Genomic DNA, 14,515 nt, shown 5'->3' on the forward strand with positions numbered 1-14,515 from the left:
AAATCTTTGGGGTTTCACTATTTAGGCTTTTTATCAATCTTACTCAACACTATGACAGACAAGATTGCTCCTCCACTGTACATGGATGCCCCAGATCTTCCTTTAACTGCCCTACTTCCAACCATCTGCAGTTAATTTAGACCTCTTTTCATGGCTGCGGTGGAGAGCTCCTTCAGAAACTACCCGAGAAGAGCAAATTTAATCACTTAGCTCTCACTTAAAGCAGGTAATGGGATGTGCCGCCAATTTGAGGTTTTGTCCAATAGAAATGCATTGGCCAGAGTTGCCAGTGCTTAAGACAGGCTCACATCTTTTCTTTGTTTGCTGTCATGTGGTCAGAGGTCATGCGGTTAGGGGGAAGTTGATGGACAGGATGCGCACCACCTTGCGGCTTTGCTGCTGGAACATTGGCTGGCCCCGCATGGCCCTTGGACAAGTACCTCCTGGAAATGTCTTGCTCCTGAGGAAGAGCTGTAGAAATCTTCCTGTCCGGTCTGGCTGGCCGGTACAGAGCCGGCTTTTTCTGGAGCGGGCTGAGAGGGAATCCATTTAGCAGTAGCGGCAGGACATGTCTGAGAGTAAGCTGGAGGGCTTTGTGAGTGGGAGGGTTGAGTGTGCGTGTATGTGTGTGAGGGAGAGGCACTCAGGCTTGGCCCATCTGCATTTGGCATGGGCAACATTTAAAGCCTGGCCCGTCACAAGCAGCTTGTGTAAGAGCCAGTCATAAGACCAAGGATAACGGCTATATATAACATACCTCAGATAGCAGCAGGCTCAAAGGGAACAGGGCACCCAGATAAGAGCCTATTAACTCACAGGAGCAGGAGATGAATGAACGGTTCATAGATTTAGTCAATCAGTGCTTTTCTTTTCTTTTAATTTCTTCAGTGACAGGAATCCTAAAAGCAAGAGGTCCTCAGGGCTTTTTAGTGTATATGAAGCTGTTCGTGGTGTTTGATGAGCTGTTTGTGCTGAAAAACTTGTCTCAAGTGACTATTTTTTCTTGTCTCTGTTATGGCACCTTCTGAATGTTCAGGTCGGCCTCCTTTTCTGTTGATGTCCTGTGGCTGGCTATCCAGTGACATTGCCACTCTGTGTCCTTCTTCAGTGGTTTGACCTTGTATGGTAGTGTGTTGGAGTGCTGGAGCTCATTGTGGTCAATGAATTTGGTGCACATTGACTTTACTTAAAGGGCAGTATAGCTGACATGAGTGCAAATGTCCTCACAGGTCATATGGCAGGTTGTCTTCATGTCCTTTATCTTGATGCCCTTCAAACGAGTATTGCTTAGTGTACACACTTAACAGAAGCCCTCACTAACTGGTAGCGTTTCACGACCTCAGACTCTAAATGTTAATGACAAAACACAGATGGGTTCGACATTTTCCCTTTTCTGTTAGGGCAAGAGCTAAAGGTCATCATTAGAGATGATAAGTAATTCATTATTTTTGTCAATCATCCAAAGCACTCCTCCTTTACGACATCTAATTTTGAATCCCATTTTCTATAAACCTATGACTAAGCAGCAAAGAAGAACAAGGAGGAATTGGCAGTAAATATAAATATTAAGGTTTAAAGTTCAATTCCTCCTTTTTTCCAAATTCAAATGTTAAGATGTAAACAAACTTAGAGTGATCTGTTGTGAAATGGTGCTTTACTGAGGAACTTACGGACTCTGATTTCTTTATAGTGGTGATAGAAACCAGAGGTCGTGTTGTCTACAACATGAATATAGCCAATTTATTTACAAAATAACCACTGAACTGTGTTGATAATGGTAAAATTGTGGGAAATCTATTTTGTCTTACAGTGCCCTACATGTATCTTCTATTCATATATGGACTTTTAAGAACATTTTTAGGCTAAAATCGCAGCTCAAGACTATCATAAAACAATGTCTCAGGTATCAGGCAACATATTTGTTACCATCACATATAACTTCATTTAATTCCACTTTCTGTTAGGTAGCTTTTAGAGGCATTAAATGCTGCAGACGTCTGGTTCCTATCAACATCACTGGAAAGAAATCTGAGTTGGTCTTATTTTCTACAGTGCACCTCTATATAATTCTGACTTGGTAAGTTGCTCTGAAATGGAGAATTTCATATCAAACCACATCTTCCCGATTTATATATGCAGAAATTTTGAAAAATTTGTGGAATTTATCTTTAAAATGGGTTTATATCTTTTAGTAATGTGCATTTGTGAATGCTTAGTCTGTGCATGCGTTTGACTTTAGTTATATGAATTACATGGCTCAACCTGAGCTGAATTGTCATGCCTTTAAACGTGATCAGCTTGTCTGGTCAAAGTCACAAAGCCTGTCCGGTTACTGGGGTGATACAGTGACTTTATCAACTTCTTAGTGTATCAGTAATGGGCAGAATGGGTGGGAATCCACAGCTTCCACAAATAAGGTCAGGCTCGGCTGTTGGTATGTGAGTCACACCTCGGCAGCTAGCTCTCCTGTGACACATGGCTTATGCTAGCTTGTCTGATATGCAGGAGACACCTCTAAAATGCAGAACACTGAGACGCTTTGAATTTCCAGCGTGTGCAGGTTTGTATATGCGTGCATGTGGTACCGTGCATGTGCATGCTCGGCGAAGTGACCTTAAACCTTCAGAGCCCAAGGAGCTTTTTATTGATTGTTATTGAGGCTGTCCATAACAGGTAGAGCGAGGAGGGCGAGAGAGAGAGAGGAAGACAGAGAAAGAGGAAAGGGGGAAAAAAGGTCAAAAAAAAGACAAAGGCGTGTGGAAATGTTAGGCGCTGAGGGTATGTTGAGATTGATTAGCTGGGGCTCGGCCACTCCCGTGAGCTGGGGATAAGGGTAGGGGGATATGTGGAGGTGTGTGTGTGTGGAGGGGGGAGGGATGACTCAGGGGCACGTGAGGAGGATGTGAGGAGAGTGCTAAAAGCTGCAGCAGCAGCGAGGGTTTGTGTGTGCAAGCGTGTATGGAGCCTGTGGATACTGCATCTGCCCCACATGCATCCGCCTCACACACGCTCTCACAATCAGGGCTTCCACGATGCTCAGTGACTGGGACCACAGGCCTGTCTCCCTCATTATTATCATTAATTACAGACGTTGATCTGGACATGCTACAATACCACAGCTGCATCTCAAAATATTATTAGCTGTATCAGCTCGTTGCACTGGTGTCAGGTTCAATCAGAGTGAAGATCAACCATACCAATGGATGGCAGCGACAGTTTGATAATGATGATAAGATTAAAGGGACAAGCCACAAGTATGTGCGATAACAGACCAGCGTGGTATAGTTATTATATAGGTTATTATTTGTCTTATTACATCCTGGAAAAAGTACTTCTGCATTACTATCTAAAACCCACAAATCTGTTCCAACTGGAAAGAACTACTCAGTAGTTCTTAGAAATAGCCAGTCATCATTCATAAGCTCTGTCACTGTCTTAACTTTTAAACAAGACATGGTCAGTTATGCTTGAATAAAATTACGAATAGCTTATGCTGTTGGAAAACCTTGAAACTCGCCACAAAAAAAAGTTTATCCATCAGTTTCACATCATCATGATTAGATGCTTCCTGTGCTCACACTGCTTTGCTCACATTCACAAAGATGTGCAGTCAGCTGTTACAGGTAGCACGCGCATGCATATTGTGTACAAGTACAGGCACGGATAATCAAAGCTGCTCTATGTAAGATTTGGGGATTTGGAGACCTCTCTGGTGGAAATGTGTAATTGCACACAATAGGCAGGAGGTGGGTTGAAAAAATCTGACATGACAGCGATGCAGCAGCTCACGGACACCACGTTTTACCTTGTTTTTTTTGTTGACTCAGTAAGGCTACGTCTCTCAATTTTAACAAAAAATCTTATATAGTGCAGCATTAAATGCATCACACATAATTAATATTGTTTACTTAACGTAATTCTTCCTAAGTCAGTAACTGTAATGCATTATGCTACTTTGTTACAGGAAAAAAGATATCTGTAAGTAAACTGTACCAAGTTTCCCCCAATAAGACACAGCCTTATTTAATCTTTGCTCAGTAGTGTCTATTGATTCCACAATACTCACTGCATTTTCAAGAGAGTGCCACTGGTGAGAGGACACTAACACTGAGTGCCTCTTTTTGACTTCCTAACCACTTGACCAGGGCTAGTTCAGCGAACTGAACGGAATTGGATTTGCTCTGTGGTCGGCCTTGTGAAACAGAGAGGAGTCAGTGTAGTGCAAGAGCTTATCAAGAATGCATCCGAGTGGCCCTATAGAATATTCATGCATTGACCTCCAGTAAGGAAAAGTGGTAGCAGGTTTAGTCCACCATCACAGAGAACGGCTTGTATGATGGAAGTAAGGCCAGCAAAACATCTACTGTACACACCAGGATACAGTGCGAGGAGATGTGTGGTTTTTCTCGTCCACCCCTTGGGGTTTGAAGCACTTCCCTTCTCACAGTACTTATGCTCATGCACACATACAAACATGCGCAAACACATGCGCACACAGCCTTGCCTTTTTCTGCATTTACCAGCCCTGCGTGTGGTGCGGTTTTCTTGTGGAAGTGCCGCTTGGCTAATTTCGAAGGCATGTTTTAGTGGTACAACACTCGCTTCATTAGCGGTAATGAAGTTGTGCTGAGAGAGCGGGCTGACTCATATGACTCTTCAGCGCTGATGATACCCACAGCATAGCCGTTACTCAAGGCAAAAGTGGTGCAGTTTACTCACCACAGGGCCTGCCTATTGATTCCTCTTAGCATTCAAAGGCTGAGCTGTATTATTAGATATGGTCCTAAGGGGAAAAGTGCTTTTGATGTAGGCCTGTGACCTTACTGATTCTCTCTCTTTCTGTCTTTCTGTGTCTCTTTCTCAGTATGGGGAGGAGGAGGTCTGCTCGGACCGCCTGGACACCGACTTTCCCGACTTTGACCTCTCTCAGCTGGATGCCAGCGACTTTGACTCAGTGAACTGCCTCAGTGAGCTGCACTGGTGCAATGACCAGTCAGACAGCTCCCCTCCCTCCATCCAGTACAGCGCAGGGGACCCCGAACTTTTTGAGGTCAGACCCCACACTGTCCATCCTCCAGCCAATAATCGGAAAGCTCTAATCTAATCTTAGCACATTTCATAGCTATTCCCACCGGAAGGAGCTTGACTGGCCTTGTTGTGGTTGATATTAGAAGCAAGTTGAGCTTAATTGGGCATAGTGTAGCTGATATAAGAATCTAATAGAGCTCAGTTGGGCTTAGTGTAACTGATATAAGAATCTAATAGAGCTTGATTGGGTTTAGTGTAGCTGATATAAGAATCTAATAGAGCTCAGTTGGGTTTAGTGTAACTGATATAAGAATCTAATAGAGCTCAGTTGGGTTTAGTGTAACTGATATAAGAATCTAATAGAGCTCAGTTGGGTTTAGTGTAACTGATATAAGAATCTAATAGAGCTTGATTGGGTTTAGTGTAGCTGATATAAGAATCTAATAGAGCTTGATTGGGTTTAGTGTAGCTGATATAAGAATCTAATAGAGCTTGATTGGGTTTAGTGTAGCTGATATAAGAATCTAATAGAGCTTGATTGGGTTTAGTGTAGCTGATATAAGAATCTAATAGAGCTTGATTGGGTTTAGTGTAGCTGATATAAGAATCTAATAGAGCTTGATTGGGCTTAGTGTAGCTGATATAAGAATCTAATAGAGCTTGATTGGGTTTAGTGTAGCTGATATAAGAATCTAATAGAGCTTGATTGGGTTTAGTGTAGCTGATATAAGAATCTAATAGAGCTTGATTGGGTTTAGTGTAGCTGATATAAGAATCTAATAGAGCTTGATTGGGCTTAGTGTAGCTGATATAAGAATCTAATAGAGCTTGATTGGGCTTAGTGTTGTTGCTATAAGAATCTAATGGAGCTTGATTGGGTTTAGTGTAGTTAATATGAGTAACTAATAGTGCTCAATTAGGCTTATTGTCATTGATCCTAGAATCTAATAGAGCTTGATTGGGTTTAATGTAGTTGAAATGAGATCTGAACCCAAGTAGTGAAACTTTGGATGGTACTATCTCAAATGTATGATGGCGGAGGTTGTGTTCAGATGCACATCTATTTCTGCCGACGCTGATTGATCCTACATTTGTTGTATCCAGTGCTAATTTACTCATCACTTCATGTAATTCTGTGCTGCAATTGATTTTTTTTAGGCACTGAGCAGAGAAGATCCCTATAGAGGTTTATTTTGAGATACTAGGGAAGCCATTGATCTCCAAGCCAAGTTCAATTAACCTTCAGGTGGGACAAAACCTCTGTAAGATGAAACCTCATTGTTTCCTGTGGAACGACCCACCGTAGCATGCAATCTGGGCATGACTGGAGCTCCATATGTAAAAGAGAGTATAGTTCCATGGGACAGGTCCAGGGAACACTAAATCATTAGCTGCAGAGACGCAAATTTAATTCAAAAGAGGATTTTAGCAGCAAACACTTAGCAAGCCAGGGGTCACCTGACCTTGGGATTGATCCGGTCCATGGTGATAAGATAGCCGCGCTGTCTCTCAAGCAGAATGTGCAGATGGACAAGTCTCTATGGATCTTTAGAGGTCATCACCAGCTCACTTACACTTGCCCTGTCTCTTATGCCCCCTACAGATAGAAGAGGAGAATGCGGCACTGCTCGCTGCTCTCACAGACAGCCTGGACAGCATGGTGGAGGACGGGGTGGGGGGGCTGTCTGTGTTCCCCTCGCTGGGGGAAGACCCTGAGGAGGAGGAAGAGGCAGAGGAGGAAGATGACCTCCCATTGGACAGTGAGCCATTCCTAGGCTCGTTGAGCCCAGAGACTGAAGACACGTCTCTAGTAAGAACCCTTCCTTCCTGTTTAAGGTGGATTTGGATGGGCCTCTGACTACCCCTCAGCATGGGTATGATAGGCAAAAACAGGTCTGAATTTTTCTCATTTTGGGCTTTTCAATTCTCTTTAGCAACCATTTCTAATAAGAATCCTCTTCACAGGCAGGGAGTCGGAGCACAGCCACAACTTACTGCTGTAGTCTGTAGACTCTCTCTCTCCTTTTCTTTCTTTTCCTGTCTCTCTCTCTCTCTCTCTCTCTCTCTCTCTCTCTCTCTGTGTGTTAGGGATGCACCGATATATTTATATATCAAGTGCAGTGAGCACAGGACAGATTAATACTCTGAAGATTGATGGCGTGGCATAGCTGAAGTTGGACATGACAATTATTGCAAAAATTGATATTATTTAATAACAGTGAACCTCTAGTCTTCAATATGTGGGTTATCCACTTTGCCATCTATTTGAATGAGTTGAAAGCACCTAGTAAATGCATGCTACAGTGCATGTACAAGCCAAAAATATGTCAGTATATATCATTTGTATTTATCAATTGTAATTCCAAGTATATTTTCCCATTTTTCAGTGAATACTGCATTGGCCACTGATATATCGTGCACCTCTACACTCTTTCCATCCCACCCCATTTCCTCCTTTCTCTCAATCTCTTTCCCACTCACACCCTCTCTCTTTCTTCTTGATCCAATCCCCTCTACAGTTTTCACACCTGTTTGTGAGAGGCTCCACTGTCCTTTCTGTAAAATGTCACTTCCAGGAAAAAAAAACATGTTTTTTTCTTTTTCTAACTGCTCCCTACAGCCTACTCCAGCCTGCCTGTCGGCTTCGAGTGCATTAAGAAGCTCTCCGGACCCATTTTGTTTCTGTTCCATTTCTGTGTCTTTGAATCAGCATGATGTTACACTCTGCCGAGCAACATTAAGAACATTTTTTTTCAGTCCATTAAATGAATTATGATCTCACAGTAGAATACCTGCTACATTTGCTGCTTTATTGCCTGTCGTTTCATTGAAGCCAACATAAAGGCTTAATTTCACAAAGTAGGAGTCCAAATCAACCGCTGGATTCAGACTTTATTAAAAGGCCTAAAGAGGACTCGCTTTGTTGGAGGTTACAAAGGTCTTATTGTTGCCTCAATGAAAGCGGCTAACTGAATGCCTGGTACCTCTGCCACTATTTGGTCTCGAACAAAATTGGACTAAATTACAGGATGGAAATCGGAGCAAAGTACCTTAAGTAAGAGAAGCCTAGGGGAGAGGGAGCCTGTTCTTAAACTGGTAGAAATTGCCTGTATCATTGTCTTAAAGGGACACTCTGACTGTTCTGCTACCTGCAAATGGTATTATTTTAAAGTACATTACTTTAGCATACAATATTAGCAACATTCATGTTATTCTGTGTTCTTGTTTGACTAATAGGTTTGAAAACTGAATTCAGCACCCAGAATGCATATATTGTTATTAAATGGTGCCATTTAGGGATGTAACAGTAGAGCCGCCTCATGAATTATGAAGTCGCTGTTTAACAGCATGAAATTTTAAATATAAATGAAGTGGACCTTTAAGTTAGTTATAATATGGGCCTGGCAGTTTAAAATGCACGATTAAGGCAAAATATATGGAACTCAATTTGTTTGCAACATTTTTAATACAAGCAGTAAATCATATCCTTGCATACAACAGTGATAATTCTAATACGAGCTCATATTGCACAGCAACTACCATCAGTGTTTATTTTCCCTCTTAGACTTTCATGATTCGTTTCCAAATTCTAGCCTGAAAGACGGAGGATTATTTTTATGAATATCATAAAAATGCAAAACGGATGCTCCACCATGTCTAGCATTACTCCTCCAGACAGATGTATTTCTGTTGGTTCAATCATAAAGCTTATACCTCACTGCCATTTATATTTTGGCATTTTCCCTGCTCTAAAACACCTGATCCAACTAATCAGTTAATTAACAATCCCTTTCTGAACTGAACCTTGGAAGAAAACAGTAAAACATGGAAAGCAAGGGTTGGGAAGCCCATATAAAAAAGCAATATGCTGAAAATATATTACAATGTACTCTTTTTATATTTTTGTAGTCTGTGAATGCATTTCATTTTCATAGGGAACTACTGATACAGCTAATGGAGCTTTCCTCTGTATTCTCATGGATTGCTTCCCAGACAGCTTTAGGGCTTGTTTTGCCTTTGTAGGTGTAGCAGGGTTTAGTGCGCCCTCTGCTGGCCTGAGCCATAAGTGTAGCTCGACCCCCTCAATGAGGCCAGTCTCTTTTAGGAACAAGGGGTGCATTGAGGATGGGGGGGTAGCGTGGGGAGAGAGAGCCGGGCGCATGTTTTCATGGCGTAGATGGCCATGCCGTGCCGGTAGCGTTTTGTATGGTGCGATGGAAGCCCCTGGTGCCCCTTTGCTTCCTTCAATGGGCCCTGAGAGGCATCGCGGGCAAAGCTGCCAAACTGGCGCACTTACCGCAGCTACGGCAACTCGGGCAGCACGGGGGTTGTTTTTTCCCCCTGTTGGTTTCATCATACCTTTTTTCAGCATCCCAGATCCCAGGCTATACTCATTCAGAAAGTGAGCGGTTGTTAACCTGCATTCCACCCCTCTCTCCTGTGTTTTTCTTCCTTCGCTCCCATGCTAGGGCCGCTCAGAGGGGATTGCTGCCATGAACAGATTTGTGTCAGATGTTGATTCATATGCAGTGTTATATTTCAGTGATGAAATAGGAAAAAAAAAAAACATAAAAAATTCCTCCAACACACAGCAGCTCAAATGCTCTGGATGCCCAGTGGAGCTCGGCATTAACATTGCTGTTTGATATCATTTTCCCACCTCCGTGCCTCCTTGCATTTTGATGCTGTGTTTATGATGCCGGCTTGTTTGGTAGGAATCAGGCAGTGAACGCTCCATGTGTTGATGTTGTGTTGTGTGGATGTACTGAGTGGCATGCCTGCTAATTAGTTGTCCCCTTCTCTCTCCTTCCCTCTCTCTCTCTCTCTCTCTATGTCTGTCTCTCTTGCTTTCTCCCTCCATCCACAGCTGAAAAAGCTCCTGCTGTCGCCCCCAAATGTGCCTGTGGGTCTGGACTCACACAGAGAGAGCAGTGCGCTCCGCAAGACGCAGCACTACAGGCCTGCCCGGCCCGTCCTGAAGGTGACTACTTTTAGAATTTTTTAGAATCTATTAATATGTTAACTATTGTTTGGTCCAATTAAATTCATCAAACAATTGAACCATTATGCTTTTTGCAATTTTTTTTACTTTGCTGTCATCACTGTGCCTCTTCAAAGCTGCACAGAAGGAAACAATAGAAGCCAAATCACCCCAACACTTCCTGTAGTGTACTGCAATCTGACCACATGCACATTAAAATTACACAGCAGTATAGAGCGCTTTTGCTTTTGAAGGCCTGTATCCTACATTTTTCTTGTATTTTATTTTTTACCTCTTGTAATAAATATGTTGGTGTATGTACTGAAAATGGTCATAATTTATTTTTACATGATTATTTTCCAACCTCTCTTTATTGCTTAGTTTTACTGTAATCTTAAGACTGTTAAAAGATAAATGAGCTCTGTTCTGATTGTCATGTATCGTGCCTCATTTAAAAAGCACTCAGAGCTCAAACATCTACCAGTATGAATGGGCAGGGCTAACCTGCTGTGGGCTGAACAGGTGAATATATGTAAATGAGTAGGTTCTTATAACATCATAGATCCAATAAATTCAAAACAGACTGTGTATTTACGTTATGGACTGGTTAGTGAATGATATATTTTGTAAAAATGTTTTCAAATTGCTTTAAACATTATTTAAAAATGCAAGAGAAATTGGATTTTCACATAATCAACATTGTGAACTAATTATTGCACTTATCATTGCAGCCTTAGAGCCAAGCCTAGCCTGTTCACCTCCTAAAAGACCTCCCAGCTGAACATGCAGCAAGGCATGGTGGACAAAACTTTACACATGACTTAAAAAGGCATCTGGCAGATGCAGCTTCAGTGCAGACACTGTAGCAGCATATTGTCACCATCATGCTAATGCCTGCATCTGAAGATTGAGCTGAAGAACAGGGTTTTTAGAGATGCAGAATGTCACGCCATGTCTCCATGCTTTGGCTTATTGTTGTGCGGGCAAGGCGAGCACGGCATTAGCGCTGACTGTGGCCATCTGTCACAGCAAAGCCACGGCCCCCAGCGGGCTAAAGGGCAGTCCTGCCTCAAACCGGGAGCTTACATAAAGCCTGTTTCACCATCTTGCTCCTCATAGCCTCCTCCCAACCTTGGCACATTTGTCACTGTAATTCCAGCACATGGCAGACACCACAATGGGGTGCAGAATAACTCTTAGTGTAATTTAATTATTTTGATAGTTTGAAGACTGAGAGGATGAGTTGGCTTACTAAGTTGCTAAAAATGATTCTGCCGGTATGGGCAAACGTGAATGCTCCTACTAAAATATTGTGAAGTGATTTTTCTTTTTTTTTCATTCAGATAATACATTCATTGTGGACTGCATCCATTAACCATTTGAGCACTAAGCTTAAAAATATTTTTACTGTTACTCAACAATATTTTACACTTTGGTGATCTCTGTGTCTTTTGATTCAGCACAAGTGCAGCTTTCAGTTATGCCATTTGTGCAAATATTCAATATTAAAGGTAAAAGAGGTATGCCAAAAAAAATAGCTGATGATTGGATATGCTTCTGATTGGCTGCCAAATTATAGTACTTACTGGATAATTTGCCACAGTAATGATAACCGAATAATAAGCATAGAGTTTAAGTGGTTAACTGCTTAAATGCACATGCTTATTCCATCCTAAAGCTTATTGTTATTCTTAAGCTATAGGACTGAGGAATGGGAGCCTGGCCCTGCCAATAAAGGCTTGGACATTGAAGTGGTTAAGTTTCCATAGCTGGCTACTTTTATGTCATTGAATCTAACCAATTTCTTCCCTGTCTTTTTCTGCAGAGTGAGAGGATGTGTCCAGCAGACAGAAAGCCAAGAGTGGTCAGGCCTGCAGGCCGTCTCTGCACTGAACTGCACCGCCACCTGACCACCACCCAGGAGGCTGAGACTGAGGAGACACCCTCGGCCGACACCGAGGAAGAAGAGGAAGATGAAGAGGAGGATGAGGAAGAGGACAGTGACTCTGAGGAGGAGGAGGAAGAAGAGGAAGAGTCGGGATCCAGCAGCGAGGTGGAGAGCACAGTGTGCCCTGAGCCGCCCAAGCCTCAGTTCACCTCCGAGAAGGAGCTGCACTCAGTGGTGGAGCTGATCAAATACATGCACACATACTGTCTGCCCACACGCAAGCAGGCCAGCTGGGACCGCAAAGAGCGCGAGGCGCGCAGGGCCAAGGCTGATAACCCCCCAGCCCCCCGCAATGGACCTTCCAATTGCCCCAAACCTGCTGCCCAACCCATCCCACCTGCAGCCAACAACAATGGAACCAAGTCCAGAAACCCCTTCGCCCGCAGAAGGGAAATCAAAGCCCATTCGCTGCTCAAGGAGCTGCTGGAGGCTGTAACCTCCTTTGACGTGAGCAAGCCTTACAGACTGCACAGCCCACCCTACAGCCACAGCAGAGGGGCTGCCGCAGCCCCTCTACGGCCCAAAGTCGAGCCCAAAGAGTCTAGCAGCGAGGGCTCGCAGGGGCTTGCCAGCAAACGGCCCAAAAGCCCAGAGCCCGAGGAGGAGGGTTCATTTTCCGTTCGCCGCTCCCGCCGCCTGGCCTCCTTTCCCAGCCGTTATGCCAAAAAGCCACGACCGAGCCGCTCAGAGCCCGCTGGACACTCCAGCGAAGAGGAGGAGAGCTCAGTCAAACATCTTCCTGCGTATCCTGCTGATGACAGCACCCAGAAGATGAACCCCCAGAAGACCCCCGAAACCCCTAACCCCTGCTGTACTGACGGTAAGGGACCAGTAACCTTACTTATTGGTCAAAAAGTTTGATTGAGATGTTCCATTTCTCACCCTCTCCACAGATTTCCAGTTCTCAGTCCTGGTTCTGAAGTACCCCTGTCCTGCATAGTTTAGTACACAGCACTTAAAAATAAAGGTGCGAGAAAGGGTTCTGTGGAGTGATGTCATAGCAGAACCACTTTTAGTTCCCTAAATGGCTGGTTCTTTATAAACTGAAACTTTTTTAGTTTATTTTCCCAGGAGCATACATCCAATCCAAGAACTATTTAGAAACCTTTCTGTTTTAAGAGTGCATTTGTCCAAAAGTGTACAGACACTATTAAAGAATAGGGCTATTTAAAACTTATCCATTGCTGACACAGGTGTTAAGTTGCATGCATGCAGCCTCCATAAAAAAGCGTTGACACTCTGGAACACACACGCAAGCCCAAGGTCACCATGTGCAATACTAAGTGGTGCAAAGCTCCGTGGCATTTGACTGTCGAGTGGAAATGTGTCTGGAGTAATGAAGCACCCTTGAACATCTTTGGGTTGCATTTGAGCACCATTGCTTGACCTCGCTAATGCTCTTGCGGTTCAAGGGAATCAGAATCCATGCAATCACGTTCCAACATCTAGTGTAAAGCTTTCCCAGAAGAGTAGAGGCTGTTATTGAAGGTGGACCGGCTCCTTTTTAAATGGTTCATATTCAAAATTTTCTTGTAGTTTTTTATTTTTTCTCACGAGGTCCACTTTTGTGTTAGTAATTCACTTTTTCCTGACCAGGCTGTTTTTGTTACTGTCTTTAAGACTGAGATATGTAAATGACCTCTGTTCTGATTGGCTGTCCTTCATGGTACCTCGTTTCAAAAGCAGTCCATGCTGAAACACTCCTGATGAATTTAGAATGAATGTGTGGGGCTTAACCACTGTAGGCTGAATATTGTAAATATGTTGGTTTTTGTGACATCACAAAAACATTTATTATCAAAACAGGCTGTTTTGTAGCATAGTTTCCATGTCTGGATTGTATGGAATGTTCATGTACTTGTAAAAATGTGAGAAAAAAATTCAGTTTTCTGTGATATGGGCCTTTTAGTACATCTGAAGAGCAGGTGTCTTGATACCTTTGGATGTATAGTGTAGCTAAAAGGTTTGATAGGGTGTGTTAACATGAAAAACATGTTTTTCAGCGTGTACACAGCAGGGGTACTCCAGGATCAGGACTGGGAACAAGTCTATGTGAAAAACAACACTCCACTGTTTGTATAGAATGTGTCGAGCTGGTTGATAAGCTGCGGTGATCTCTGACCATGTGTGCGATTTTCTTTTTCTGTTCTAATTGCAGAGAAACGCGCCTGCCTCTGTCTGCCGCTGACTCCCAAATCAACAGGGTGTGTGTCCCCCTCACTCCTAATCTGCTCTAGAACACTGGAGGCAGTCCAGGCCTAAAGCTTTAGAACACGCCTGGACGTCTCCCAAATGACTTCTGGGAGCCCTGTAGTGTTACTACTGCTTTAATATCCTAAAGCGCTCCACTGGCCTCTCATGGTAACAGTGGTCTATAAATAAATTGGAGCCAGTTTGTTGTGCTAATTATAGTGTATTGTTGTGAGTCATAGCCAGTAATGCATAGTTCAGATTTGATGATAAGTAAATTTGGTATATTGAACGCTTTCTAAACATGGACCTCTTCAGTCACTAGATCTGACAACGTTTATCTTATGAGTCAGCTGTTCAGACTTTAT

The 14,515-nt window shown here is 43.1% G+C and overlaps 1 protein-coding gene across 3 annotated transcripts in view; it reads left to right on the plus strand.

Annotated features, from left to right (window-relative positions):
• ppargc1b (peroxisome proliferator-activated receptor gamma, coactivator 1 beta) overlaps nucleotides 1-14,515 on the plus strand; it is a 49,483-nt gene that overhangs the window by 25,596 nt on the left and 9,372 nt on the right. For 2 of the 3 annotated variants that reach the window (XM_036568493.1, XM_036568495.1), the window contains exons 2-6: nucleotides 4,865-5,050; nucleotides 6,632-6,838; nucleotides 9,896-10,009; nucleotides 11,835-12,777; nucleotides 14,116-14,161. In XM_036568493.1, coding sequence (XP_036424386.1) covers nucleotides 4,865-5,050; nucleotides 6,632-6,838; nucleotides 9,896-10,009; nucleotides 11,835-12,777; nucleotides 14,116-14,161 — 1,496 coding nt within the window. The remainder of the gene's footprint in view (nucleotides 1-4,864; nucleotides 5,051-6,631; nucleotides 6,839-9,895; nucleotides 10,010-11,834; nucleotides 12,778-14,115; nucleotides 14,162-14,515) is intronic. The other variant, XM_036568494.1, reaches the window with a different exon arrangement.

The sequence above is a fragment of the Colossoma macropomum genome, unplaced genomic scaffold, assembly GCF_904425465.1.
Source record: "Colossoma macropomum unplaced genomic scaffold, Colossoma_macropomum, whole genome shotgun sequence".
Classification (NCBI taxonomy): Eukaryota; Metazoa; Chordata; class Actinopteri; order Characiformes; family Serrasalmidae; genus Colossoma; species Colossoma macropomum.